General features: G+C 49.6%; 1 protein-coding gene across 3 annotated transcripts in view; it reads right to left on the bottom strand.

The window, feature by feature from the left end:
• The window catches only part of ATL3 (atlastin GTPase 3), a 56,452-nt gene extending 31,031 nt beyond the window's left edge, over nucleotides 1-25,421 (bottom strand). For 2 of the 3 annotated variants that reach the window (XM_051833087.2, XM_051833088.2), the window contains exons 1-3: nucleotides 24,752-24,871; nucleotides 7,783-7,997; nucleotides 7,509-7,652 (exon numbers count right to left, since the gene is read on the bottom strand). In XM_051833087.2, the coding sequence (XP_051689047.1) occupies nucleotides 7,509-7,652; nucleotides 7,783-7,997; nucleotides 24,752-24,797 (405 nt within the window). In that variant the 5' untranslated portion in view covers nucleotides 24,798-24,871. Of the gene's footprint in view, nucleotides 1-7,508; nucleotides 7,653-7,782; nucleotides 7,998-24,751; nucleotides 24,872-25,081 lie in introns of those variants that run through there. The other variant, XM_008274336.4, reaches the window with a different exon arrangement.
• Between the last annotated feature and the right edge of the window lie 677 nt (nucleotides 25,422-26,098).

The raw sequence follows: 26,098 nt of genomic DNA, 5'->3' as shown, positions 1-26,098 counted from the left end.
TGCTCAGACCTGCTGAGATTTGCCGGAGGTGCACGGAGCACTGTGGGAGTGGGGAAACCATCCCAGCAATCCAGACAGCCACTCGCTGCCAACGGTGAGCTCACTACCCAGCCAGTCACCTACATGCCTTTTGTCATTCAAAAGCAAGTGGCACAGCGCAGGCATCCCATATGGGTTCTGGTTCGAGACCCGGCTGCTCCGCTTCCTGTCCAGCTCTCTGCTATGGCCTGGGAAAGCAGTAGAAGATGGCTCAAGTCCTTGGGCCCCTGCACCCACGTGGGAGACCCAGAAAAAGCTCCTGGCTCCTGGCTTCGGATGGGCACAGCTCAGGCCATTGCGGCCATCTGAGGAGTGAACCAACAGATGGAAGACCTCTCTCTCTCCCTTCCTCTCCTCTCTCTGTGTAACTCTGACTTTCAAATAAATACATAAATCTTTAAAAAAAAAAAAAAAAAGCAAGTTCTGAGTACTAATTTGACTTAGTTTACATTTATAGGCTGGGATTTGGGAGAGGGGGACAACTGTAAGGCTGCATTCACTTCTCCGATTTCTGGTGTTTTCTGCTTGCTTGATAAAATTATTTCAACTTCAACAAAAGATATAGCAGGACACAACAAAGATGCCAAATGAAAGCAAGGAGACTCCAGGCTGTCACCGCCCTACACCGAACACAGCAGGGCTTTGTCAAACTTCAGGGTGCCCAAACAGCTGATGACTCTATCCATTCCCACTCTAAAAACAATGTACGCAAAATGTTAAATAAGGTGCACACTTATACAACTTGTTATCCTTATACAACTTGCTATGATCTTCAGTCATATAATTTAAAAAATAAGTTTCAAATTCGTGTATAAAGTACCCAGTTCCAAGACGAGACAGGGTTAATACAGTCACAAAGAGAAGTAAATTCATCAGTGAGTGCCTGATTCTTTTTTAACACCTGTATTACTGCAAAAGCCAGCAAGGAAGCTTTCTGTGAAATTCTGCTGAGCCATAGTCAAAGCACTTCAGAGTCAAAGCATTCTGTTATGGTAACAAACATAAATGAAAATATTACAAGGTATTCTTATTCTTAGAAACTGTAACATAACTTTCTATGGTTTATATTCAGGTCTCATTCATCACATTATTTATTTTTATTTTCTTTTTTTTTTATAAGATTTATTTTTTATTTGAAAGAATTACACAGAGAGGAAAGGCAGGGAGAGAGATAGAGAGGTCTTCCATCCACTGGTTTACTCCCCAAATGGCCTCAACAGCCGGAGCCAGGCCGATCCGAAGCCAAGAGCCAGGGAAATTCTTCCGGATCTCCCACGTGGGTGCAGGGGCCCAAGGACTTGGGCCATCTTCTACTGCTTTTCCAGGCCATAGTAGAGAGCTGGATGGGAAGAGGAGCAGCCAGGACTTGAACTGGCACCCATATGGGATGGCGGCACTGCAGGCGGCGGCTTTACCTGCTGTGCCACAGCACCAGCCCCTTTTTTTTTTTCATATCCTAACCCAATATTGTGGTAGAAGGAATACGATAAAAATTCAAGCAAAAGACAGTCTTATGCAGAAAAGAAACCATTTTGAAACCAAATAAAGTTTCTAGCCTGAATACATTGAAAACTAATGAGAGACATAGAAAACTTTATCCTGTCTGTATTTTATCCACTGTGGTAAGGACACTAGTAAAAATGAGTAATCAAGACTAATCACAGGGGCCAGCACCATGGCACAGGTTAATCCTCCACCTGCAGCGCTGGCATCCCATATGGGTGCTGGTTCAAGTCCCGGATGCTCCTCTTCCAATCCAGCTCTCTGCTGTGGCCTGGGAAAGCAGGAGAAGATGGCCCAAGTGCTTGGGCCCCTGCACCCTCATGGGAGACTGGGAAAAAGCACCTGGCTCCTGGCTTCGGATCAACACTGTTGCGACCATTTGGGGAGTGAACCAATGGAAGGAGGACCTTTCTCTCTGTCTCTCCCTCTCTCTGTCTGTAACTCTATCTCTCAAATAAATAATAATCTTAAAAAAAAAAGAAAAGAAAAAGACATCGCAGATGGGACAAATGGATTTCCACATGCAAAGGAATGATGCTGGATCCCTACCTCATACCATATGCAAAAATTAACTCAAACTAGATCAAAGGCCTAAATGCAAGAGGTAAAGACATAAAACTTTTTTTCTTTTTAGATTTATTTGAGAGGCAGAGTTACAGAGAAAGAGAGACAGAAAGAGATCTTTCATCTACTGATGCACTCCCCAAATGGCCACACAGCAGTGGCTGGGCCAGGCCAAAGCCAAGATTAGAAGTGGTGGCTTAAGTCAATGGGCTGCAACTCTAGCACCCATTCTGCGAACTATTAAAGACTAGTTGTATGTTGAAAAAAAATTTTACATCTGAGTAACTTATCTTCTTTTTTCTTTTTTTTAAGGTTTACTTTTTATTACTTGAAAGGCAGAGTTACAGAGAGAAAGAGACAGAGAGAGAGAGAGGTCTTCCATCCATTGGTTCACTCTCCAAATGACCGCAATGGCTGGAGCTGGGCTGATCCAAAGCCAGGAGCCAGGAGCTTCACCAGGTCTCCAATGGGGGTACAGGTGCCCAAGCACTTGGCCATCTTCCACTGCTTTCCAAGCCAGAAGTAGAGAGCTGGATCAGAAGAGGAGCAGCCAGGACACAAACCCACACCCATATAAGATGCCAGCACCACAAAGGCTTAACCTACTATGCACAGCACTGGCTCCCATAAGACCCTTAAAAGAAAACAGGTGTAGGGGCCAACATAGTAGCAGAGTGGGTTAAGACACTACCTGCAATGCCAGCATCCCAAATGGGCACTGGTTCAAGTCCAGGCTGCTCCACTTCCAAACCAATTCCATGCTAATGCACCTGGCAAGGCAGCAAAATATGGCTTACTTGCTTGGGCTCTGGCCACCCATATCAGAGACCCAGATGGAGGTCCAGGCTCCTAGCTTTGGTCTGGCCCAGCCCCAGCCACTGTGGTTGTTTGGGGAGTGAACCAGCAGATGGAAGATTCATTTTCTTTCTCTTTCTCTTTCTCTTTCTCTTTCTCTTTCTCTTTCTCTTTCTCTCTCTCCCCCCCCCCTTTCTCTCCTCCTCTCTGTAACTCTTTCAAATACATAAAGTAAATATTTTTAAAAAGAAAACATACATGCGTATCTTTGTCATTTTGGATTTTAGGCAAAGGTCATCTTAGATATGACACCTAAAACACAAACCAAAGAAAAATAGACAAACTGCATTTCACCAAAATTCAAAGCTTCCATAGTTGAAAGGACACTACCAAGAAAGCAAAAGGCAACCCACAAAATGGGAGAAAATATTATTTTCTGCAACAGCCTAGTATCCAGAATGTAAAAAGAAACTTTTTTTTTCTTTTTTTTTTTTCTTTTTTTGACAGGCAGAGTGGACAGTGAGAGAGAGAGAGACAGAGAGAAAGGTCTTCCTTTGCCGTTGGTTCACCCTCCAATGGTTGCCGCAGCCAGCGCGCTGCAGCCAGCACGCTGCACTGATCCGATGGCAGGAGCCAGGTACTTATCCTGGTCTCCCATTGGGTGCAGGGCCCAAGCACTTGGGCCATCCTCCACTGCACTCCCTGGCCACAGCAGAGAGCTGGTCTGGAAGAGGGGCAACCGAGACAGAATCCGGTGCCCCGACCGGGACTAGAACCCGGTGTGCCGGCGCCACAAGGTGGAGGATTAGCCTAGTGAACCGCGGCACCGGCAAGAACTTTTACAACTCAAAAATAAGGACAAATAACCCAACTAAAAAATAGATTTAAATGGGGTTGGCATTGTGGTGCAGCAGGTTAAGCCACCACCTGCAACATCAGCATCCAATACAAGCTCAAGTTCAAGTCCTGGCTGCTCCATTTCCAATCCAGCTCCCTTCTAAGGAGCCTGGAAAAAGCTGCAGAAAGTGGCCCAAGTATTTGGGCCCCTGACACCCATATAGGAGACCCGAGTTCGGGGCATTGCAGCCATTTGGGGAGTGAACCAGTGGATGGAAGAGTTCTCTCTCTGTCTCTGTCTCTCTCTCTCTCTGTCTCTCTAACTCTGACTTTAAAATAAATAAATTTTTATATATAAATAGATTTAATTTGAATCATTTCTCCTGAGAAGACAGATAAATGAAAAAATGCTCAACACCATTAATCATTAGGGAACTTATTATCAAATGCAAATCAAAACCACATGAAACATCATTTCATCCCTACGAGGCTGGGTGTGATCAAAAAGACAAACAGTATCAGGCATTGGCAAGGATGTGGGGACTGGAGCCTTGTATAGTGCTGGTGAAAACGCAGATTGGTATAGCTGATTGAGAAGGTATCTGACAGATTTTGTAAAACAGATTTATTTACTTGGGGCTGGCACTGCAGTGTAGCAGGTAGAGCCTCTGCCTGTAGCACCAGTATCCCTTGCGGGTGCTAGTTAGAGTCCCGGCTGCTCTGCTTCTGGTCCAGTTCCCTGCTAATGAGCCTGAGAAAGTAGCAAAGATGGGAAACTGGAAGAAACTCCTGGCTTCAGATCAGCCCAGCTTCAGCCATTGCAGCCACTTGGGAGATTTTATCTGAAAGGCAGATTAACAGAGAGGGAGAGAGGGAGAGAGGGAGAGAGCGAGAGAGCGAGAGAGGGAGGGAGAGAGGTCTTCTATCTGCTGACTACTCCCCAAATGGCCACATTGGCTGTAGCTGGGCCAATCCGAAGCCAGGAGCCAGGAGCTTCTTCTGGGTCTCCCACACAGGTGCAGGGGCCCAAGGACTTGAACCATCTTCTACTGCTTTCCCAGGCCATAGCAAAGACCTGGATTGGAAGTGGAGCAGCCGGTACTCGAACCAGTGCCCATATGGGATGCCGGCACTGCAGGTGGCAGCTTCACCAGCTACTCCACAGTGCCGTCCTGATCTGGCAGTTTTTTGAAAGGTTAGCCATGAAGTTGCATTGACCCAGAAACTCCACTCCTAAGTACATACCCAAGAGAACTGAGAGCATATGCATACACAAAAATTGCTCATGGATATGTATGGGATCTTATTCAGAATCTCCAAAATCCGAAAACAATCCAAACATTTACCAACTGATGGATAGCAAAGGTGAACTTATACAGTAGAACATTATTCACCCATAATAGAGAGGTAAGTTCTGATGCAGGCTGTGTCATAGATGGGCCACAGGACCCTGGCTGAGTGGAGCAGGAGACACAAAAGATCATGTACTATGGCCGGCGCCACGGCTCACTGGGCTAATCCTCCACCTGCGGCGCCGGCACACCGGGTTCTAATACCGGTTGGGGCGTCGGATTCTGTCCCGGTTGCCCCTCTTCCAGTCCAGCTCTCTGCTGTGGCCTGGGAGGGCAGTGGAGGATGGCCCAAGTGCTTGGGCCCTGCACCCGCATGGGAGACCAGGAGGAAGCACCTGGCTCCTGGCACAGTGGCCATTTGGGGGGTGAACCAACAGAAAAAGGAAGACATTTCTCTCTGTCTCTGTCTGTCTGTCTCTGTCTCTGTCTCTGTCTCTCTCATTGTCCAACTCTGCCTGCCAAAAAAAAAAAAAAAAAAAAGATCATGTACTACATGATTCCCTGTAGGCAGTGTCTAGACTAGACTAGGCACCCTGATGCGTGGCAAAAGAAAACAGGTTCCCAGTCATAGGACGCTGGGAGAAGGGAGCAACAGCAGTGACTGCAATCGGATGGCGGTGACACTTGCACAGTGTTAGGAGTACGCTCAAGATCGCTGGATTGTAAATTTCTAAATTCTGCAATATGTGAATTGTACCTCAATTTTTTAAAGCTAATCATGGCATGTAATTGCTATGTAGGAAAATGAGGCTAAGTAGATGAACCAAGGGAAATACTAAGCAAAGTCCTACAGGAGAGGAGTCATGTGCAAGCTTAGATACAGTGCTGGACAGCGGGGGAAACGGTATTCTTGGCGACAGAGCTGAACAGCAAACCACCATAGCCATTATCAAGAAAGGCTAGAAACAGGCATCCTCAGAAAAGAGGAAACGGGCACTCACACACCCAGCAACTCCACTTCTAAGTGGTTTTCCAATGATCTCAACCGGAACCCACAGTATGACATACATACTGTGAGGGTACTTCAAAAAGTTTGTGGAAAAATGGAGTTACAGCATGCTTAAGGGACCAATGCTGTGGCGTAGCGGGTAAAGCTGCCACCTACAGTGTCAGCATCCTATATGGGCGCTGGTTCAAGTCCCAGCTGCTCCACTTCCAATCAGCTCTCTGCTATGGGCTGGGAAAGCAGTAGAAGATGGCCCAAGTCCTTGGGCCCCTGTACCCCTGTGGGAGACCTGGAAGAAGCTCCTGGCTCCTGGCTTCAGATCGGCGCAGCTCAGCCACTGCTGCCATCTGGGGAGTGAACCAGCAGATGGAAGACCTCTCTCTCTCTCTCTCTCTCTGTATCCTTACAAATAAATAATAAATAAATAAATCTAAATTTAAAGAAAAACAAACAAACATGTTTAACAAGGGTGGGCATTGTGGCTTAGTGGGTAAAGCCACCACCTGCCACACTGGCATGCCATATGTGCACTAGTTCGAGACCTAGCTGCTCCACTTCCAACCCAGCTCTCTGCTACTGCACCTGGGAAAGCAGCGGAAGATGGCCCAAGTGCCTGGGCCCCTGCACCCACATCAGAGGAAGTAGGGAAGAATAGCACGCATGACAGCCACTCTTCATTAGAGGACTTCCAGGGCCACAGGACCTTTTAAACTATATCCATGCATTATTTTTAAACCCTGCCCTTGAAACAATTAAAAAAAAAATCTGTGAGCTAGAGCTGTGGCACAGCAGGTTAAGCCACTGTCTGCAGTGCCAGAATCCCAGATGTACAAAGAAGTCTCGGCTGCTCCACTTCCAATCCAGCTCCCTGCTAATGTGCCCAGGAAAGCAGCAGAGGATGGCCCAAGTGCTTGAGCCCCTGCATCCATGTGGGAGACCCAGATGAAGTTCCTGGCTGCTGACTTTGACCTGGTCCAGCCCTGGCCATTGTGGCCATTTGAGCTACAAACCAGTGAATGGAAGATCTCTCTGTCTCTCCCTCTCTCTCTCTGAAATTCTGACTTTGAAACAAATAGAAAATTTGGGGAGCTGGCACAGTGGCACAGGGTTCTAGCCACAGCCTGCAATGCTGACACCCCACATGGGGGCCGGTTTGAGTCCCAGCTTCTCCACTTCCGATCCAGATCCCTGCTAATGCACCTGGGAAAGCAGAAGATGGCTCAAGTCCTTGGGCCCCCATACCCACATGGAGTTCTAGGTTCCTGGCTTCAGCCAGGCCCAGCTGCAGCCATTGTGGTCATTTGGGGTGTGAACTAAGGGATGGAAGAGCTCCTCTCTGTCTCTCCCTTTCTCTCTGTAACACTGCCTTTATATAAATATATAAATAAATAAATCTTTTTTTTTTTATTTTAATTAGGTTCACCCAATACACATTTAAGGTCCGATTCTGCTGTTGATCTGAAAATTCTTACCTTCTTCCCACCTGGCTTCTCCACAGTGAAAACTTCACTCCAGATCTGAATCCCCGTGGTTTCAGGGTCAGAGCCCCCTCGCCATGAAAAGCCTGTCAGTGGTTCTTCTGGGTCACCCAACCAATTTGAATGGCCGCCTTCTTTCTGCAGGAGAAATAAGAAACTCCTATTGAACTTAAGTAATTGTGGACACCCAGGATAATCCATGAGCTTATTTTGCTTTTTTGGGGGGATATAAAGTTTCTGATTTGCAATGAAATTAATTCTACCTTACCTGAGAATATAAGTATCGTAGCATGAAGTCCAGAATGAAGGACTTGCCCTTTCGGAAGGCGCCAGCCACTGACACCACCACCACATCGAGATCTCGGATGTGGTCCTGCAAGAGGATGCTGGCCAAGGCTTTTTCTTCTAGCTCAAAGGAATGCTGCTCTTTGTGAACCGAAACAACCTGCACTGGTCCAGGCTTTCCACTCTCCATGGCATCACCTATGTTAACATAGAGGGAAAATATTAAGTATTTATTTATTCATTTATTTGAAAGGCAGAGTGACAGAGAGGCAGAGAGATCCTTCCACGTGCTGGCTGACTCCCTAAATGGTCCCAACAGCCAGGTCTAGGACAGGCTGAAGCCAGGAACCAGGAACTCCATCCTCATCTCCCACATAGGTGGCAGAGGCCCAAGTACGTGGGCCATCTTCCACTGCCTTCCCAGGCACATTAGCAGGGAGCTGGATTGGAAACAGGGTAGCTGCAACTCAAAACAGCCCTCTAACAAGGGACACACATGTCGCAAGCTGCAGCTTAACCTGCTGCATCAGAATGCCATGTGCATGTGGAGAGAGCAAAAACTTCCTCAAGAGAGCAAAAAAGCACTAACTATAAAAGGGAGGGAAAATGACAAATAAGACTTCATTAAAATTAAAAAATCTATTCATTAAAAGATACCACAGTAAAAATGCAAACCACAGGTTAGGAGAAAAGACTGACAGTATATATTTCCAAAAAACTCAAAGCCAGAATCAATTTGGATATCCATTAAGAAAAAGATGAGCCCTCCAATGTTTAATGCACAAAAGAACTATGAATAGACACTTCACTAAAACAGCCCAACAAACGGTCAATAATCATATAAAAAAGCGTATCTGTGTCATTTATCAGGGAAATGTAAGTGAAAACCACAATGAGACACCAGTAGCTGCCCATCAGAATGTCTAAAATATAAGAGTGACACTGGGGGAAGATGTGCAGACACGAGAATCTCAAACATTCTGATACGAGCACACAACATGGCAGCCATTTGGAAAACTTGGGTGATAAACACACCTGTGACCCGGCAATCCTACTCCTGGGCATGTACCTAAGAGAACTGAATGCAGATGTGCACCAAAAGACACGCACACCACAATGCGCACATCAGCTTTATTCAAAACAGCCCTAAAGTAGAAACATTCTTTCACCAGGAGAAAGGGTACCTGCCAAGCCTTCCACATGGGCACGTTCTTGAACCCTCAGAGCAGCCCTAGGCAGTAAATAAGGTGCGGTAGCCAGAGAAGCTGCTACCTGCGATGCCGGCATACCATATGGGCGCCAGTCCGTGTCCCGGCTGCTCTGTGTCCCATCCAGCTCCCTGCAAAAGGCCTGGGGAAAGCAATGGAAGAGAGCCCAAGTGCTTGGGCCCCTTCCACCCACGTGGGAGACCCAGATGAAGCTTCCTGGCTCCTGGCTTCCGCCTGGTCCAGCCCTGGCTATTATGGCCACTTGGGTAACAAACGGGCAGATGGAAGAGTTCACTCTATCTCTGTAACTCTGCCTTTCAAATAAGTAAATAAATCTTAAAAAAAAGAAAAAAAAGGTAAGGAAAACAGGGCCAGCATTGAGGCACAGTGGGTTAAAAAGCCACCTCCTGCAACGCCAGCATCCCATATCATAGGGCTGGATCAAGTCCCAGGTACTCCTCTTCCAATCCAACATCCTGCTCATGCGCCTGGGAAAGTAGCAGCTGATCACCCAAGTACTTGGGTCACTGCCTCTCCTGTGGGAGACCCAGATGGAGTTCGTGACTCCTGGCTTCAGCCTGGCCCACCCTGGCTGTTGCAGGCTTAACGCCCTGCACCACATCGTGGACTCTGTTGCAATTACTCAGTAATTCAATCAGCACTTTAGGAACAATTAATTCTAGAGCCCAAAGGTAACTAGTACTTCCGTACCAGAATTAAAGGCACAAAAATACTAATTCTTCAAATTTAGGGCCACGTAGTAGCTGTGGATTTGTGAAAAGTTTACCAAAAAAACCCCGATGGGTTAGGGAACAAGGCAAAGCACCCACCATGTCCCGAAACATGTATGCCACTGGGATCAGCAGGGATGTTTTCAGGTAGATGGTTAAAAGGACATTTTTTTAAATGTCTTTTTTTAAAAGATTTACTTATTTTATTTGAAAAGTAGAGTTAGAGGAGAGGAAGAGGCAGATACAGAGATCATCCATCCGCTAGTTCACTCCCCAAACGGCCACAACAGGCAGGGATGGCTCTAAGGGAAGCCAGGAGCCTGGAATTCCATCTGGGTCTCCCATGTGGGTGCAAGGGCCCGAGCACTTGGGCCATCTTCCACTGCTTTCCCAGGTGCGTTAATAGGGAGCTGGATTCTAAGTGGAGGGCCAGGACTCAAACCAGCACTCATATGAGATGCCAGCATTTCAATCGGCTTAAGCAATGCCACAATGGCCCCAACACTTTTTAAATTTTAATTATGTGTATTATTGCATTCTAGAAAACACCATGCCAATGTTGTAATGGATTATTACTTTAAAAAGAGGCTAAATGTAATAAGTACATTAATGGGGACAACCCTGGCATCCCATGACAGCCAATTCGAGTGCCAGTCGCTCTACTCTTTCCCTTCTGCTGTAGAACACACGTCCAACCCAATCATATGGCTCGGGTTTGCCCATGTGACTAAGTTTTGACCAATGGGAAGTGAAAGAAATGACACAGGCAACTTCCAGGCCCCCTACTTTTCTTCTTCCTGCTGGCTGGCGGTAGAAGTGGGAGTGAGTCACCCCGGGCCAGCCCTAGAACCCTGGAGCAACAAGAGAGGCAGGGGCTAGGACTCTGTGCAGCAGAACTGCCACTGGTTCACTTTTACAAGAAAGAAAAATGTCTACTTTGTTTAAATTGCTCATTTGATGCCTCTTTCATTCACAGCCAAACCTAGCAACCAGCACAGCAGCAGTCTCCCAGGTCTCCACCATTAAGTCCACCTTCTGTCTCCACGTATTTCACTGAGGCCCACCGAGCAGTGCGCATGCAATGATGAACACCAGGCCCACGGTGAGACGCTGCAAAATGAATGCTCTCTGCCGTATTCTAGCTGGGGGCTCCGGCCCAAGGAAGCAGGCGCGTGATCAGGCCCACGAGCGTGGAAGAGGAGGATACAAGGGCTACAGGGCAGGTGGAATAATCCAGTGACAAAAAGCTACAGGGTTGTGCACAGTGAATTCCACTCCAAGAGCAGCTGAAGGCCACCAAAGACAGCTGAAAAGAAACAAGATGAGGGCATAACTTCTCTCTTCTTCCCTTTCCGCCTGCCGCTCGGCGCTCAGGAATACAGGAGGAAACTGGATGGGCTGAGTGATCCTGAATGTCTCTTCACACCAGTGATATGAGCACAGCTATCAGTGTCCACAGGATTTTTAAAAAGTCTTGTTCACTAACAGTGACCTTTGGGTTTGAGCTTATGTATGGAAAAAATTTTCTAAACTGTGTGCATTTCCAATAACTTGATCCAAACACAGAGCTGCTCACTTTCCATCACCCCATGTTTATCTTCTGCTTCCTAAAGACCACAGAACTCTTTCACTGATTTTCCAAGTAAAAAGTTCATTTCCACACATTTTCCAGATGCCACTTAAAGGTCTCTTGCTAATTTATCGACACACTTCGGACTCCCCAGTCTCTTAGATCCCCTCATTAAAACGTTAGAGCCAGAGGCCAGTATCGTGGCATGGTGGGTTAAGCCACCACTTGCAATGCTGGAATCTATATCAGAGTGCCAGATCAAGTCTCCACCACTCCACTTCCAATCCATCTTCCTGCTAATGCACAGTGGGAGATGGCTCAAGCGCTTGGGCCCCTGACACCATGTAAGAGACCAGGAGGGAATTCCTGGTGTCAGCCTGTCCAGACCTGTCTGTTACAGCCATTGGGAGAGTAAATCAATAAATAGAAAATCTCTCTCTATCTCTCTCTTTCTCCCCTCTCTGCACCAGACATGTGTGTGTGAATGTGGGTATGTGTGTGTCACTCTACCTATCAAATAAATAAACACATCAATCTTCAAAACAAACCTTAGGGCCAGGGCCAGCATGGTGGCCCAGCATATTAAGCCACCATTTGGTTCACCCCATTCAGTTTCCTTCTACTGTATCCTGGGAGGCAGCAGATGATGGCTTAAGTGCTTGGCCCCTGCCCCAGCCATGGCAGACCTGGGCGGAGTTCCAGGCTCCAGGCTTCGGCCTGGCTCAGCCCTGGTTGTTGCAGGCACTTGGGGAATAAACCAGCAGATGGAAGATTTCTCTCTCTGCCTTTCAAGTAAATGCACATAAATAAACTATTAAAAAATAAAACACAGTTTAGAGCCCTCTCCCTTGCTGGTAGCAGCCTTGCTCAAGGTCGTCCACTTGGATGTCGTCAGCCACGTCACCATTCCCAAGTGCTACTACTGTCACCTCATCCCTAAACTCTTCCGCTCCGTGACAGTACATAAATACATCATGTCGGCAACTATGGGAAAGGCTTCCAAAGACAGTTGATGGATTCTTTGTAGATGACGCAAAGATAAAATTTCCATTCTCTTAGATCAAAGCCTTTCATTCACCATTCTCCCACTATCTGTTTCCCCTAATTCCCCACCCTCCTCATCCTCACAGGAAAATGTATTCTCACTGGCCTTTCTACTGGGAGAAAAGCTGGATTCAGGTCCTTCCAGTCCTGATTCGGAAATGTCAACATACAAACTACCCAGCCACTCCTGCCCTCTATCCACAACGCCCCTTCCCCTGGACTGCAGGCGCCCACTCTCTCAGCCACCTTCCAACGCTCTCCCTCGGATGAAGCCCTCCCTTTGTGCTGGCTGCCCTTCCCGGTCCTCTCAGGCCTACAATTTACATGAGACATTAAAAAGAAAAAACAAAAACAGAAAACTCTGGCATCAAAACAAGGCGAGGCCTGAATTCTTCCTCTGAGGACAGGAGCCTCTGTCTCTTTGTCCAATGCTACATCCCCCATGCTACCAGCACACTGTTCACACACAGTAGGCAATCAATCGAGAGATAAACTAAGTCAACTGCTTAGTCACAGTGTGACTATGAAAAAAAATGGCTATCTGTTTTTAAACATTTATTTGAAAGAAAGAGGGATATCGGCCATCTGCTTGTTCACTCCCCAACTGCAGGCAAAGATCCAGTCAGTGCCGGTCTCCCACGAGAGCAGCAGGGAACCAGCTATTTGAGCCAGTACCTGCTGCCTCCCAGGGTGCACTTCAGTGCAGAGCTGGGACTTGAACCCAGGGACTCTGACCTGGGATGCAGGTATACCCAGTGCTGTCTTAACCTCTGTGCTAAACATCCACATTTCTAACCACTTTTGTCTCCATTTATAAATCTAACATCCATCTCAAAGCAGTGTCTAACACACACTAGGGTTCAAAGTTCCTCCTCCCGGGCCGGCGCCACGGCTCACTAGGCTAATCCTCCACCTAGCAGCGCCGGCACACCGGGTTCTAGTCCCGGTCGGGGCGCCGAATTCTGTCCCGGTTGCCCCTCTTCCAGGCCAGCTCTCTGCTGTGGCCAGGGAGTGCAGTGGAGGATGGCCCAGGTGCTTGGGCCCTGCACCCCATGGGAGACCAGGAAAAGCACCTGGCTCCTGGCTCCTGCCATCGGATCAGCGCGGTGCGCCGGCCGCAGCGCGCCGGCCGCGGCGGCCATTGGAGGGTGAACCAACGGCAAAGGAAGACCTTTCTCTCTGTCTCTCTCTCTCTCACTGTCCACTCTGCCTGTCAAAAAAAAAAAAAAAAAAGTTCCTCCTTCCCACATTCCTGTTTCTATCAGAACTCTGTACACATTATTCTACATACTACAATATTATATTGTATTACAATTTATCACCCAAAATGGGAGTTCCTAAGGAGAAATTATCACATTCAGCTCCAGTATGTAACACAGGAAGAATAATTTCCTAGTATTGTGAACACTAAACCCAGTAATACATATAATACAAGCATATCAATAAAACTGGTTTCTTCGCTTCCCCTCCCATTCCTTCTTCCTTTGTCAAACTCCTTAAATGAATGCTTTTTGTTTTTTTAAGATTTATTATATTTTGGGGCTGGTGCTATGGTGCAGCGGCTTAACGCCCTGGCCTGAAGCGCCGGCATCCCATATGGGCGCCGCTTCAAGACCCGGCTCTCCACTTCTGACCCAGCTCTCTGCTGTAGCCTGGGAAAGCAGTACAAGATGGCCCAATTCTTTGGGCCCCCACATCCATGTGGGAGAACCGGAAGAAGCTCCTGGCTCCTGGCTTCAGATCGGCGCAGTTCCGGCCATTGCGGCCAATTGGGGAGTGAACCATCGGATGAAAGACCTCTCTCTCTCTGCCTCTCCTCTCTCTGTGTAACTCTGACTTTAAAATAAAAATAAATAAATCTTTAAAAAAAAGATTTATGGGGCCGGCGCTGTGGCACAGCAGTTAACGCCCCGACCTGAAGCATCGGCATCCCATATGGACGCCAGTTCTAGTTCTGGCTGCTCCACTTCCAATCCAGCTCTCTGCTATGGCCTGGGATAGCAGAAGATGGCCCAAGTCCTGGGCCCCTGCACCCACATGGGAGACCCGGAAGAAGCTCCTGGCTCCTGGCTTCGGACTGACACAGTTCTGGCCGTTGCGGCCAATTGGGGAGTAAACCATCGGATGGAAGATATCTCTCTCTCTCTCTCTCTCTCTCTGCCTCTCCTCTCTCTGTGTAACTCTAACTCCCAAGTAAAAAATAAATAAATCTTTAAAAAAATCTTTAGACCAGCACCGCAGCTCACTAGGCTAATCCTCCGCCTTCCGGCACCGGCACACCAGGTTCTATTCCCGGTCGGGGCGCCGGATTCTGTCCCGGTTGCCCCTCTTCCAGGCCAGCTTTCTGCTGTGGCCACGGAGTGCAGTGGAGGATGGCCCAAGTGCTTGGGCCCTGCACCCAATGGGAGACCAGGAGAAGTACCTGGCTCCTGGCTTCGGATCAGCGCGGTGCACCGGCTGCAGCGCGCCGGCCACGGTGGCCATTGGAGGGTGAACCAACGGCAAAGGAAGACCTTTCTCTCTGTCTCTCTCTCACTGTCCACTCTGCCTATCAAAAAAATAAAAAAAAAAGTCTTTAAAAAAGATTATATTTTATTGAAAGGCAGAGTGACAGAGAGGGAGAGACAGAGAAAGAGCTCTTCCAGGGCTGGTGCTGTGACATAGTAGGTTAAGTACCTCAGCCACAGCACTGGCATCCCATATGGATGCCAGTTCTAGTCCCAGCTGCTCTGCTTCCAATCCAACTCTCTGCTTATGGTCTGGGAAAGCAGTGGAAGACAGCCCAAGTGCTTGGGCCCCTGCATCCACATGGGAGACCCAGAGGAGGCTCCTGGCTCCTGACTTTGGATTGGCCCAGCTCCTACCATTGCAACCATTTGAGAAGTGAACAATTGGGTGGAAGACCTCTTTCTCTGTCTGTAACTCTCTCAAATCTCAAATAAATAAATCTTAAAAAGAGAGAGAGAGAGAGAGAGAGAGAGAGAGAAAGGGGCCTGCACCATGGCACACTGGGTTAATCCTCCACCTGTGGCACCGGCATCCCATATGGGCGCCAGTTCTTTTTTTTTTTTTTTTTTTTTTTTTTTTGACAGAGTTAGACAGTGAGAGAGAGAGACAGAGAGAAAAGTCTTCCTTCCGTTGGTTCACCCCTCAAATGGCCGCTACAGCTGGAGCTACACCGATCCAAAGCCAGGAGCCAGGTACTTCCTCCTGGTCTCCCATATGGGTGCAGGGCCCAAGCACCTGGGCCATCCTCCACTGCCTTCCCGGCCCACAGCAGAGAGCTGGACTGGAAGAGGAGCAGCCGGGAATAGAATCCAGCGCCCATATGGGATGCTGGCGCCACAAGCGGAGGATTAGCGAAGTGAGCCACAGCCCCGGCCCCTGGGCACCAGTTCTAATCCCAGTTAGACCCCAGTTAGGAGACCAGGAGGAGGCACCTGGCTCCTGGCTTCGGATCGGCGAGGTTCCAGCCATTGCAGCCTACTGGAGAGTGAACCAACCAACGGAAGGAAGACCTTTCTCTCTGTCTCTCTCTCACTGTCTGTAACTCTACCTGTCAAATAAATAAATAAAAAATCTTAAAAAAAAAAAAAAAAAAAAAAAAGAAGATCTTTCATTTGCTGGTTCAGTCCCCAAATGGCTACAAAGGCCAGGGCTGGGTTACACCAAACTCAGGAGCCTGGAATACCATTTGGGTCTCCTACATGGGTGGCAGGAGCCCATGTACCCAAGGGAGCTGGATCAAATGAGAAGCAAGCCAGGACCTGAACCAGCACTCCATTATGGGATGCCAGCAAGGGCAGTGCAGGCGGTAGCTTAACCTGCCACACCACAAGGCCAGCGGAGTGTTTCCTCCACTGTGTACTCACTCCCTCTTACCAGCTGCAATCTGCCTTCCTCTCCCCTCTCTGTTGACACTCTCCTGCCAAATCCAACAGCCCTACTCCTGATTCTCACTCAACTCTGCCTCCCTGCGACAAAACACAACCGCCACCCACTTTCAAACGTAAAACCTGGGGACTCCGTGCAGTGCCTGTTCCAGGTTTTCAGCCTCTTCACCGTCTCCCGTCAGCCTCTGTGAGTTCATGCCAAAGCTCTACTGCACACTCCTTCAAAGAGCTCTTTATTCTTGTAACGTCAACTATGGCCTCTATTTTGATGTCACAACCTCAAGACTCTCTAACCCGCGTTTAATGCAAATGTGCCACTGCCTAAGGGACAGATTCACCCGGATGTTCCCGATCACCTCACCCCAGGAGCACCGTGTGCAGAAACACGGACCTGTTCCTGTTCCAGTTCTGCCACTGAACGGGGTCCCGGGCAAGTCTGGTCTTTGTTCAGCCTCCTCAGTGAAATGAGTCAGACTTGCAGCAGCCGTTCCGGGGCTAGCGCTTTATAAGCCTACGTGCAGTCCTGCCGAAACGGATCCTCTCAGGGTCTCCACCGCTCTCAGGCCTCCCCACTTTCCCTAATCTGCCCGCCTACATGCAGTGGATCACCAGCTGCCATCATCTTCCCTCCATGACTTACGCTCTTGTTTGGTGCTAAGGTTACTTTTCTGCTGAGGCACGAGAGGCAGGCCTTCCCTAACAACCAGGAAAGACCCCAGGACCCTGCTACCTGTAACAGCACGAGCCAGATTTTACCTCTACGTCTGTCTCCTCTACAAAATCAACCAGAAGCTATTTTTTAGCTCTAAAATTCAGTGATGGGGCCGGTGCTGTGGTGCAGTGGGTTAAAGTCCTGGCCTGAGTTGCCGGCATCCCATATGGGCACCGGTTTGAGACCCGGCTGCTCCACTTCTGATCCAGCTCTCTGCTATGGCCTGGGGAAGCAGTGGAAGATGGTTCAAATTCTTGGGCCCCTACACCTACGTGAGACCCGGAAGAAGCTCCAGGCTCCTGGGTTTGGGTCAGCACAGTTCCAGCCACTGTGGTCATTTGGGGAGTGAACCAGCAGATGGAAGACCTCTCTCTGGCTCTACCTCTCTCCCTAACCCTTTCAAATAAATAAAATTTTTAAAAAATTTTTTAAAAATTTCAATGACTCTCAAACAACTGCAAATTCCCTAAGTATCCAAACTGGCGCAGCTTGCTGGGTAGCCTAGTCTTCCCCTTAGCCACAGAGGACTGGCTGAAGAGCAAGTCAAAATTTATGATCACATCAGCACGGTGCGCCAGCTTGGTGCGCCGGCCGCAGTGGCCATTGGAGGGTGAACCAACGGTAAAGGAAGACCTTTCTCTCTGTCTCTCTCTCTCTCTCACTGTCCACTCTGCCTGTCAAAAATTAAAAAAAAAAATTTTTTTTTAAAAAGTTTATGATCACAAAACCTTTAAAGTAACTGGTTCCATAAGGACCTGCAAAAAGGTTCTGGGGATGTAGGTTCTGCTTTGGTGGAGGGCTCTCCCACGGACTGCAATGAAATTACTACCAAGTCTCAGGAATCTCAAACTCCAAAGATGTGGGCTCCACGGATGGCAGTAGAAATACCTTTTAGTGGCAGCCTGGCATGCCTTCTCCCTGACATGCCTTCTCCCTTTGGAGTTGCATGTGGAGAACACAATTAATGCCATAGCACATTCACTTATACACAAATGACAGATGTGACATTTTTGCACATTTTTTAAAAATGGCCTGACTACTCACATCTGTTATCCACAAGTGAACTTAAAATCTACACTTAAAAAGGTACCAGAAATGCTGTATGGGCCGGCGCCGTAGCTCACTAGGCTAATCCTCTGCCTTCCGGCACCGGCACACCGGGTTCTAGTCCTGGTCGGGGCGCCGGATTCTGTCCCGGTTGCCCCTCTTCCAGGCCAGCTCTCTGCTGTGGCCCGGGAGGGCAGTGGAGGATGGCCCAGGTGCTTGGGCCCTGCACCCCATGGGAGACCAGGAGAAGCACCTGGCTCCTGGCTTCGGATCAGCGCGGTGCACTGGCCGCGGCGGCCATAGGAGGGTGAACCAACGGCAAAGGAAGACCTTTCTCTCTCTCTCACTGTCCACTCTGCAAAAAAATACTGTATCATACTGCCACTTCTAATCATTGCTGTCAATAGCTCATAAATATACATTATTTCAACTTTGTAGAAAGACACAACACACCTTAATTCAGACTCACTTAACCAACAGACTTAATATGCCTGCTCAAATAAACTGCAGAAATCACATCCTACAGACAAGCTCTGCATTAAAATGGCAAGACGACTCAAGTTGAAGAATGAAGTCGAAGGGTTAACAGGTAAACCAGCTATTACAGGGAAGGATCTGAAGAGATCCGTGTGTATTACAACACACACTCTTCCTAGAACTCTCAGTGCTGCACATTTGAAGGTCTTTGAAAGGAACAGAAAGGAGCTGCACTGGATGAATAAAAGTGGATGAGAGACGACTAAATCATAGTCGGCCTTCTCAGTCCTACAGAGCACAAAACTCTAAGAAATAAGCTCTACCATAAAAACATTCCAGGCCAGCGCTGTGGCTCAATAGGCTAATCCTCCGCCTGCAGTGCCAGCACACCGGGTTCTAGTCCTGGTCGGGGCACCGGATTCTGTCCCGGTCTCTCCTCTTCCTGTCCAGCTCTCTGCTGTGGCCCGGAAGCGCAGTGGAGGATGGCCCAAGTGCTTGGGCCCTGCACCCCAATGGGAGACCAGGAGGAAGCACCTGGCTCCTGGCTTTGGATCAGTGTGGTGCGCCGGCCGCAGCACACCAGCCGCGGCGGCCACTGAGTGGGGGGTGAACCAATGGTAAAGGAAGTCCTTTCTCTCTGTCTCTCTCTCTCACTGTCCACTTTGCCTGTCAAAAATTAAAAAAAATTAAAAAAAAAAATTCCAGAAGGAGGGACAGGCACAGGCATTTGGCCTAGGACGTAAGATGACCACAACCCGTGCCTGAGTTCCACTCCTGGCTCTGGCCCCTGAGCCCAACTTCCGGCTATGCAGACCCTAGGAGGCAATTACTTGATGGCTCAAGGAACTGAGTTCCTGCACCCAGGTGAGACCTGGATTGAGTCCCCAGTTCCCAGCTTCACAGCCTGACGGGCGTTTGGGGAGTCAGTCTGCTTTGGCTCAAGCTCACTTGCTCTCACTCTCATGCCTTCTCTCTGCCTCTCAATTTTTTTTATTTTTTTAAGAAAGAGGTATGGGGGCCGGCTTTGTGGCCTCAGCGAGTTAAACTGCTGCCTGGGATGCTGGAATCCCATATCAAAGTTCCAGTTCAAGTCCCAGCTGCTCTACTTCCAATCCAGCCCCCTTGCTAATGCACCTGAGAGAGCGGCAGAAGACGGCCTAAGTGCTTGGGCCCCTTCCACACCCATGTGGGAGACCCTAATGGAGTCCCAGGGCTTTGGCCTGGCCCAGTCCCAACCACTGTGGCCATTTGGGGAGTAAATCAGTAAATCAAAGACTGCTCTCTCTCTCTGTCACTCTGCCTTTGTTAATAAAAAAATCAATAAAGGAAAAAGTTTAAATAAATGTTCCTCAAATATTTGAGACAATCACCTGAACAGTGATAAATTCAATGAAACTAGTTAACTGGAAGCAGTTACAATTACTTTCAATAAACTCATAGAGAATTTAGTGGATCAATTTGACAGTGTATATCGCTCACACTCAGCACCCTGGACAGCTGAAGCCAGGTAACTGCTTTGAGGGGCTACCCTTCTTCTTCCTTTTTTTTTTTTTTTTTTTATTTTTGACAGGCAGAGTGGACAGTGAGAGAGAGAGACAGAGAGAGAAAGGTCTTCCTTTGCCGTTGGTTCACCCTCCAATGGCCACCGCTGCAGCCGGCGCACTGCGCTGATCCGATGGCAGGAGCCAGGATCCAGGTGCTTTTCCTGGTCTCCCATGGGGTGCAGGGCCCAAGCACCTGGGCCATCCTCCACTGCACTCCCTGGCCATAGCAGAGAGCTGGCCTGGAAGAGGGGCAACCGGGACAGAATCCGGCGCCCCAACCGGGACTAGAACCCGGTGTGCTGGCGCCGCAAGGTGGAGGATTAGCCTATTGAGCCACGGCGCCGGCTCTCTTCCTTTTTTTTTTAAAGATTTATTTATTCATTTATTTGAACATCAGAGTTACACAGGGAGAGAAGGAGAGGCGGAGAGAGGGGTCGGGGGGGGGGGTCTTCCATCCACTCTCCAGTTGGCCACAACGGCTGGAGCTGCATCAATCCAAAGCCAGGAGCCAGGAGCTTCATCCAGGTCTCTCACACAGGTGCAGGGGCCCAAGAACTTGGGAAATCTTCCTTGCTTTCCCAGGCCATAGCAGAGAGCTGGATCGGAAGTGGAGCAGCAGGGACTCGAACCGGTGCCCATATGGTATTCCGGCACTGCAGGCGTCGGCTTTACCCGCTACAGCACAGCGCCAGCCCCTGCCCTTCTTATAGGATATTTATCAGCAGTCCAGGCTTCTACCCACTAGGTAACAGTAGAGTGTGCCCCAGGCTGTGACACCCAAAAATGCCTGCAGCCATTGCTAAATGTTCAACAGGGACAAAAAAGCACCGTGGGTTCAGGACCACTGGGGTTCAGCCAGCCTTGGTGCACTTCCTTACGGTGCGGAGTTCTTCGCCAAGTTACAGAAACACTCGGCCGAGCAGACAGTGTGACTCAGGGCAGAGCTATGACCTGAGTTTTCCAGCTGCCTCTGAAACACCCGTTCTCTAACGGGCAACAGCAACACACCCAAAAACAGAGGCAGACCACTCCCATGCCTCCCTCCTGCTGGCAGTCCTCAGCGTTCCGATTCACACAGCCAAAGAAAACATCACCACTGGCAGGGGGAGCACACTGAGCCTCCCAGCGCTGCAAGTGCCCGCTGCGGCTACCGCTGGAGAGGGTGTGGTGCTTTTAGGCTCTTCTGGTTCTCACAGGGGCAGATACACAAATATGTCTAAGGTTGTGTCGGTGGGGCTGGCACTGTGGTGTGGCGGTAAAGCCACCGCCTGCTGCACTGGCATCCCATATGGTCACCAGTTTGAGTCCCAGCTTCTCCACTTCTGATCCAGCTCCCTGCTAATGCGCTTGGGAAAGCAGCGGAGGATGGCCAAGTCCTTGGGCCCCTGCACTCACGTGGGAGACCTGGGAGAAGCTCCTGGCTCCTGTCTTTGGATTAGCCCAGCTCCAGCCACTGAGGCCACTTGGGGCATGAACCAGCTAATGGAAGATCTATCTTTCCCTCCCTCTCTGTAACTCTGTTTTTCAAATAAATAAATAAATCTTTAAAAAAAAAAATGCTTGCTCTCTCTCTCTCTCTCTCTCTACACCTCCCACTCTCTAAAATGAACGCTTAAAAAGAATTAAAAATACTCCTTAAACCCAACTAATTAAAATATTGGGAGGAAATTCTATTCTATTTCATAAAAGGGTTTAGGAGGAAGCTTTTTTCCAAGTCATCTACTGCAGAAAATCTTTACGCCTTAACTCAGAGCTCAACAAGAACCACATTTTCTTTGTTGACTGAGAATTGTGTAGTGCTTCATGAGGATCAACTACGACGGAACAGCCTTTAAGACTCAGAAAATGAAGCAACAAAGCTGAATCTAAAAATGATACCTGACTACACCCGCAGGTAGAGAAAAAAAATCACTTTAAGAGTTCAATAGTGACTTGATTTACCTCTTTCCTAAATGTGAGACCGCCAAAATCAATCTGATTACCTGGTTTTAATTTGCTGCATTCCAGTTAAACAAGGCTTTCCTATTTAGTATTTTCCTGCTTTATCATTGCAGGGCATAAATACACTTACTCCACTCCTTTCCTATACACCTGCTGTATTAGTAAAGCCAAGCTCCTAACTTTTAAATATACTTTAGCTGTGAATTATATTTAATATTTTGTAACATTCAAAATGCATGCAAATAAAAGGTGTTTTTTTTTTTCTACACAGAAGGGAGCTGGCATTGTGGCAGAACGGATTATGTCACCACCTGTGACGCTAGCATTCCATATGGGTGCCAGTTCAGGTCCTGTCTGCTTTCCTGCTAATCCAGCCCCCTGCTGATGGCCTGGGAAAGCAGTAGAAGATGGCCCAACTGCTTGGATCCCTGCCACCCACGTGGGAGACCCGGAAGAAGCTCCTGGCTCCTGCTTTCAGCCTGGCCCAGCCCCAGTTGTTGCAGCCATCTGGGGAGTGAACCAGCAGATGAAAGATCTCCCTTTCTCTCTGTAACTCTTTTAAAAATAAATATTTTTCAAAAAGAAAAATTTACACAGAAGGGTATCAATTTCTCAGCAGAAATATTCACAGCTGCAGCCACGGTCGGCCGTGGTCGTGGCACGGTGAGTTGAGCTGTTTCTTGCAACACCCACATCCCACAACAGAGTGCTGATTCGAGTCCTGGCTGCTCCACTTCCAATCAGCTCCCTGCTGTTGCACTTGGGAAAGCAGCCAATGATGGCCCAAGTGCTGATCATAGTTGAGTACATAGTAATATCTGATTATATCTAAGTATGCAAAATACAATTACTGGGAAATTTTAATTGCTGCCTGGTCCTTGAATGAATCAGTGAGTGGGACTCAACCACAGGCGGGCTGGGGCCAGGTGTTTGTTGAGACGCTCAGATTGAGTTCCCGGCTCCTGGCTTTGACCTGGCCCAGCCCTGGCTGTTTCGGACCCACGGGAAGTGAACCAGCAGATGGGACATGTCTCTCGGGCTGTCCTCTGTCTCTCTGCCTTTCAAATATGATGAAAATAAAAACTTTCTTAAACTAAAATAAATAAATGCCTCTGGGCAATTGTGCAACAGAGCTGAGAACCACAGCTAGAAGGCAACAGAGATAAAATTGCTTTTCTTTTTTAATAAAAGCTTTTCTCCCACTTTTTCCCCTTGGTATTCTTTAGGTAACATGCTCCTACAGTCTCGAAGATAACTCAGTAAGATATTTTAAAATTCAGGCAAGCTTTAAAATGCAGTTGTGTTACTTCAACGCTCTTAATAGGAAATGCAAGGACAGAGAACTTCTGACACGCCCCAGTTATTATCAGTAAATTCTAAAGCAGTTCTCCAGTTCACACACATAGAGGGTTCCCCCCACACTTCACAGGAACCTTAAAGAGTATGATCCATTGACTCTCTCCGGGGAACTGGGGAGGTAGACCTTTATACATTTTGCTCATTCAGTTCTGTCACTTCATTCTAAATAGTGAGTCTTGTGTATAACCTTCTGATTGTTAGCAAAAAAAAAAAAAAAAAAACCGGTATGCACTGCCCAGCAGAAAGCCAGTTTCTCAAAGCCTATCCTAAGTAAGTCCTAAATATTTGGTCAAAACTAAGAAAGCGACGCCAGCCCACAGCCCCTGTGGCTGTTGTCCCTAACTTCCTGGTGCTACAATGAGACAGTAAACCGTGGCTAATCAGACAGCGTGTGGCACCAGACCCGCGCAGGCGGGCAGTCCTTTCGCTCCAGTGTTTCCTCTTCAGGTGTCAAAGTAGCAACAGGGGGTTCTAGAGCACAAACCCATTTCTGTGGGGCCTGAGGGTGCACAGCCTGCAATGTTTAAACTTAAAACAGACGAGAACTCCGCGGGTCCTGCTTCTTAAATCTGCTTCCCCAAAAGCAAACCCAAACGTCTAACTCTGCGGTTTCGGGCTGTCGGGGTTTTGCTGGTAGTTTTTTTTTTTGTTTTTTTGTTTTTTTGTTTTCCACCTTTCACAAAACATTCCACTACTTCCGGCTCAAATGCGAGGACGCCTTTGCTAACACATTCTTCAAACACTGTTCCTTTGCTTTCTGCCTTTAGATTCTGCCACCGAAACTTCTGGTTGATTCCGACAGTGCACACGCTGCACAGAACGAAGCCCGGCCACATGACAGCCGGAACTGTGTACGTGCACCCTGCCGGGGTCGGCGTTAAAGCCTCCGCCAGGACTGTTCTCCGACTTCGGGAACGCAGACAACAGCGCGCGGGACCAGGACGCGCGGGACCAACTCTACTCAAAGGCAACTTGGGCCGGTCCTTTCGTCTCCTGCAGGGAGCTGAGCGCGGGCTCAACACCAACTTTCCTGCTACTTGTCAACGCTTCAAGGTCACGAGCAGGGGGTGGAGACCACCAAGCGGCCCTGCGTCGCGGCCTTGGAGACCGCATCCACCTCCCCGCTCCGGCCCGGCCCGTTACCGCCGCCGCAGCCGCGGCCCCAGGGCGCGCCCGGCGCCAGGCGGGGACCCGGCGGCGGCCCAGGGCGGGGCTCCGCGGCGCCGACCACTGCGGACTCCACGCCCGGGGCCCCTGGCCCGCGCCCCGAGGGCGACCGCTCCTCCCCGCGCCCGCCGGGCCGAGCCCCGCCGGCGGCCCCCGGCCCCCAACTCCTGGCGAGGGGCGCGCGGTGCCCTCGGAGCCTCGGCGAGCACGGCGGCGGGGGCGGCCAGCGAGCGAGTCCCGGGGCACTTGGACGCCTCACCTGCTCCTCTCGAGGCAGCCGCTACCGCTCGCTGAGGGGACAACATGGAGCCACCGCTTTCAGCACAAGCAGCAGGGGCGCAGACGAGAGGGGCGGGCTGGGGCGGGAACGAGCCAAGCCCTGGAGGCGGGAAACGGGCGGGGCCTGGGCTCTAGACGCGGCTAAGGCGAGGGAGGGACGCGCGAGCCGAGCACAGGGCGAGCCTGCCAGGCCCGACGGCAGCCCGAGGCGTGGCGAGCGCTGGGCTGACCCGGGCGGGAAAGCGCACGCGGCCGAGCCCTGTTGCCGCCCAGCGCGTGTGCGCGTGCGCGAGCGCGCGCCGCCGGTTACCTGTGGCTGCGTACTGGGTTCTGCGGCCTGTTGGGAATTGTAGTCCCCCGTTCTCGGGGTCCCGACCTGCGGTCCCCTTTGGGCTCATGCTTCTCGGGCGAGGAGGAGGCGGAGCAGAGGGGCGGGGTTTGGAGCGCTCCGATGACTGGACTACAACTCCCAGCAGGCCATGCGATGGAGGGAAGGCCCCGCCCGGCGCCTAGCGCAGAGACCAGGCCCCGGGCGGAGGCCTTGGGGGTCCCTGGCCTCGGAGTCTGGCTGGCCGGGTATGAGATGGATTCGGTGTTTAACGCCGGCAGAGGCCGCCCGTGGGCGGCAGAAGGGAGGCCTCGGCCCTGGGTGACGTTGCACGTTACTGGGTTTTTGATGATTTTGACATCACAAACAAAGGTGACTTCATTGCCACCATCAGCATCGTCACCACGCCGTCGTCCCGTCCCTAGCCGAGCGTCTCCGAGAGCAAACGGAGGACCTCCGGGGAGACCCCTTCCGCCGGCTTTGTCCCGTCTGAGCCAGGGCCGTCTTCTGTACTCCTCGTGCTTGGAGGAGCTTGCTTGAAGCTGCTTTTTCAAGCACACTTTTACTTAAACTGTACGGCGGATCGGTACGGGACAAGGGAAACGTTCTTAATTCTCACTGCCCATTTGACTGGGGAAAATGTCATTTCCCACAACGGAAGAATACTGCGTTTTGGATTTGTTGGGCTGAGAATGGCTGTCCTGTGGGTGAGTAGCTCCTGCAGCCACGGGAAGGCAGGGCACCCAGTCTGCGCCCACCACTGCCTCTTGGCATCGTCATTGCATTATCCACTCAACGGTTCTTCCACTTCCTTCCTTCTGCTTCTGCCTTGGCCATGCTGACCTACCCAGAACCCCCATCCAGCTACCTCTAGGCCTTGCCAAGCCCTTGGGCCGGTTTTCACTTCCCAGCTGGCAAGACTTAGAAGGGCAGGGGTAAGGAAAATCCCGTGTGATCCTAGCTCAAGAGATCTTGTGCGAGTTCTCCTCCCCTGACCCT

This window comes from Oryctolagus cuniculus, chromosome 1, assembly GCF_964237555.1.
Source record: "Oryctolagus cuniculus chromosome 1, mOryCun1.1, whole genome shotgun sequence".
Taxonomy (NCBI): domain Eukaryota; kingdom Metazoa; phylum Chordata; class Mammalia; order Lagomorpha; family Leporidae; genus Oryctolagus; species Oryctolagus cuniculus.
This window is presented reverse-complemented; position numbering and strand designations above follow the sequence as displayed.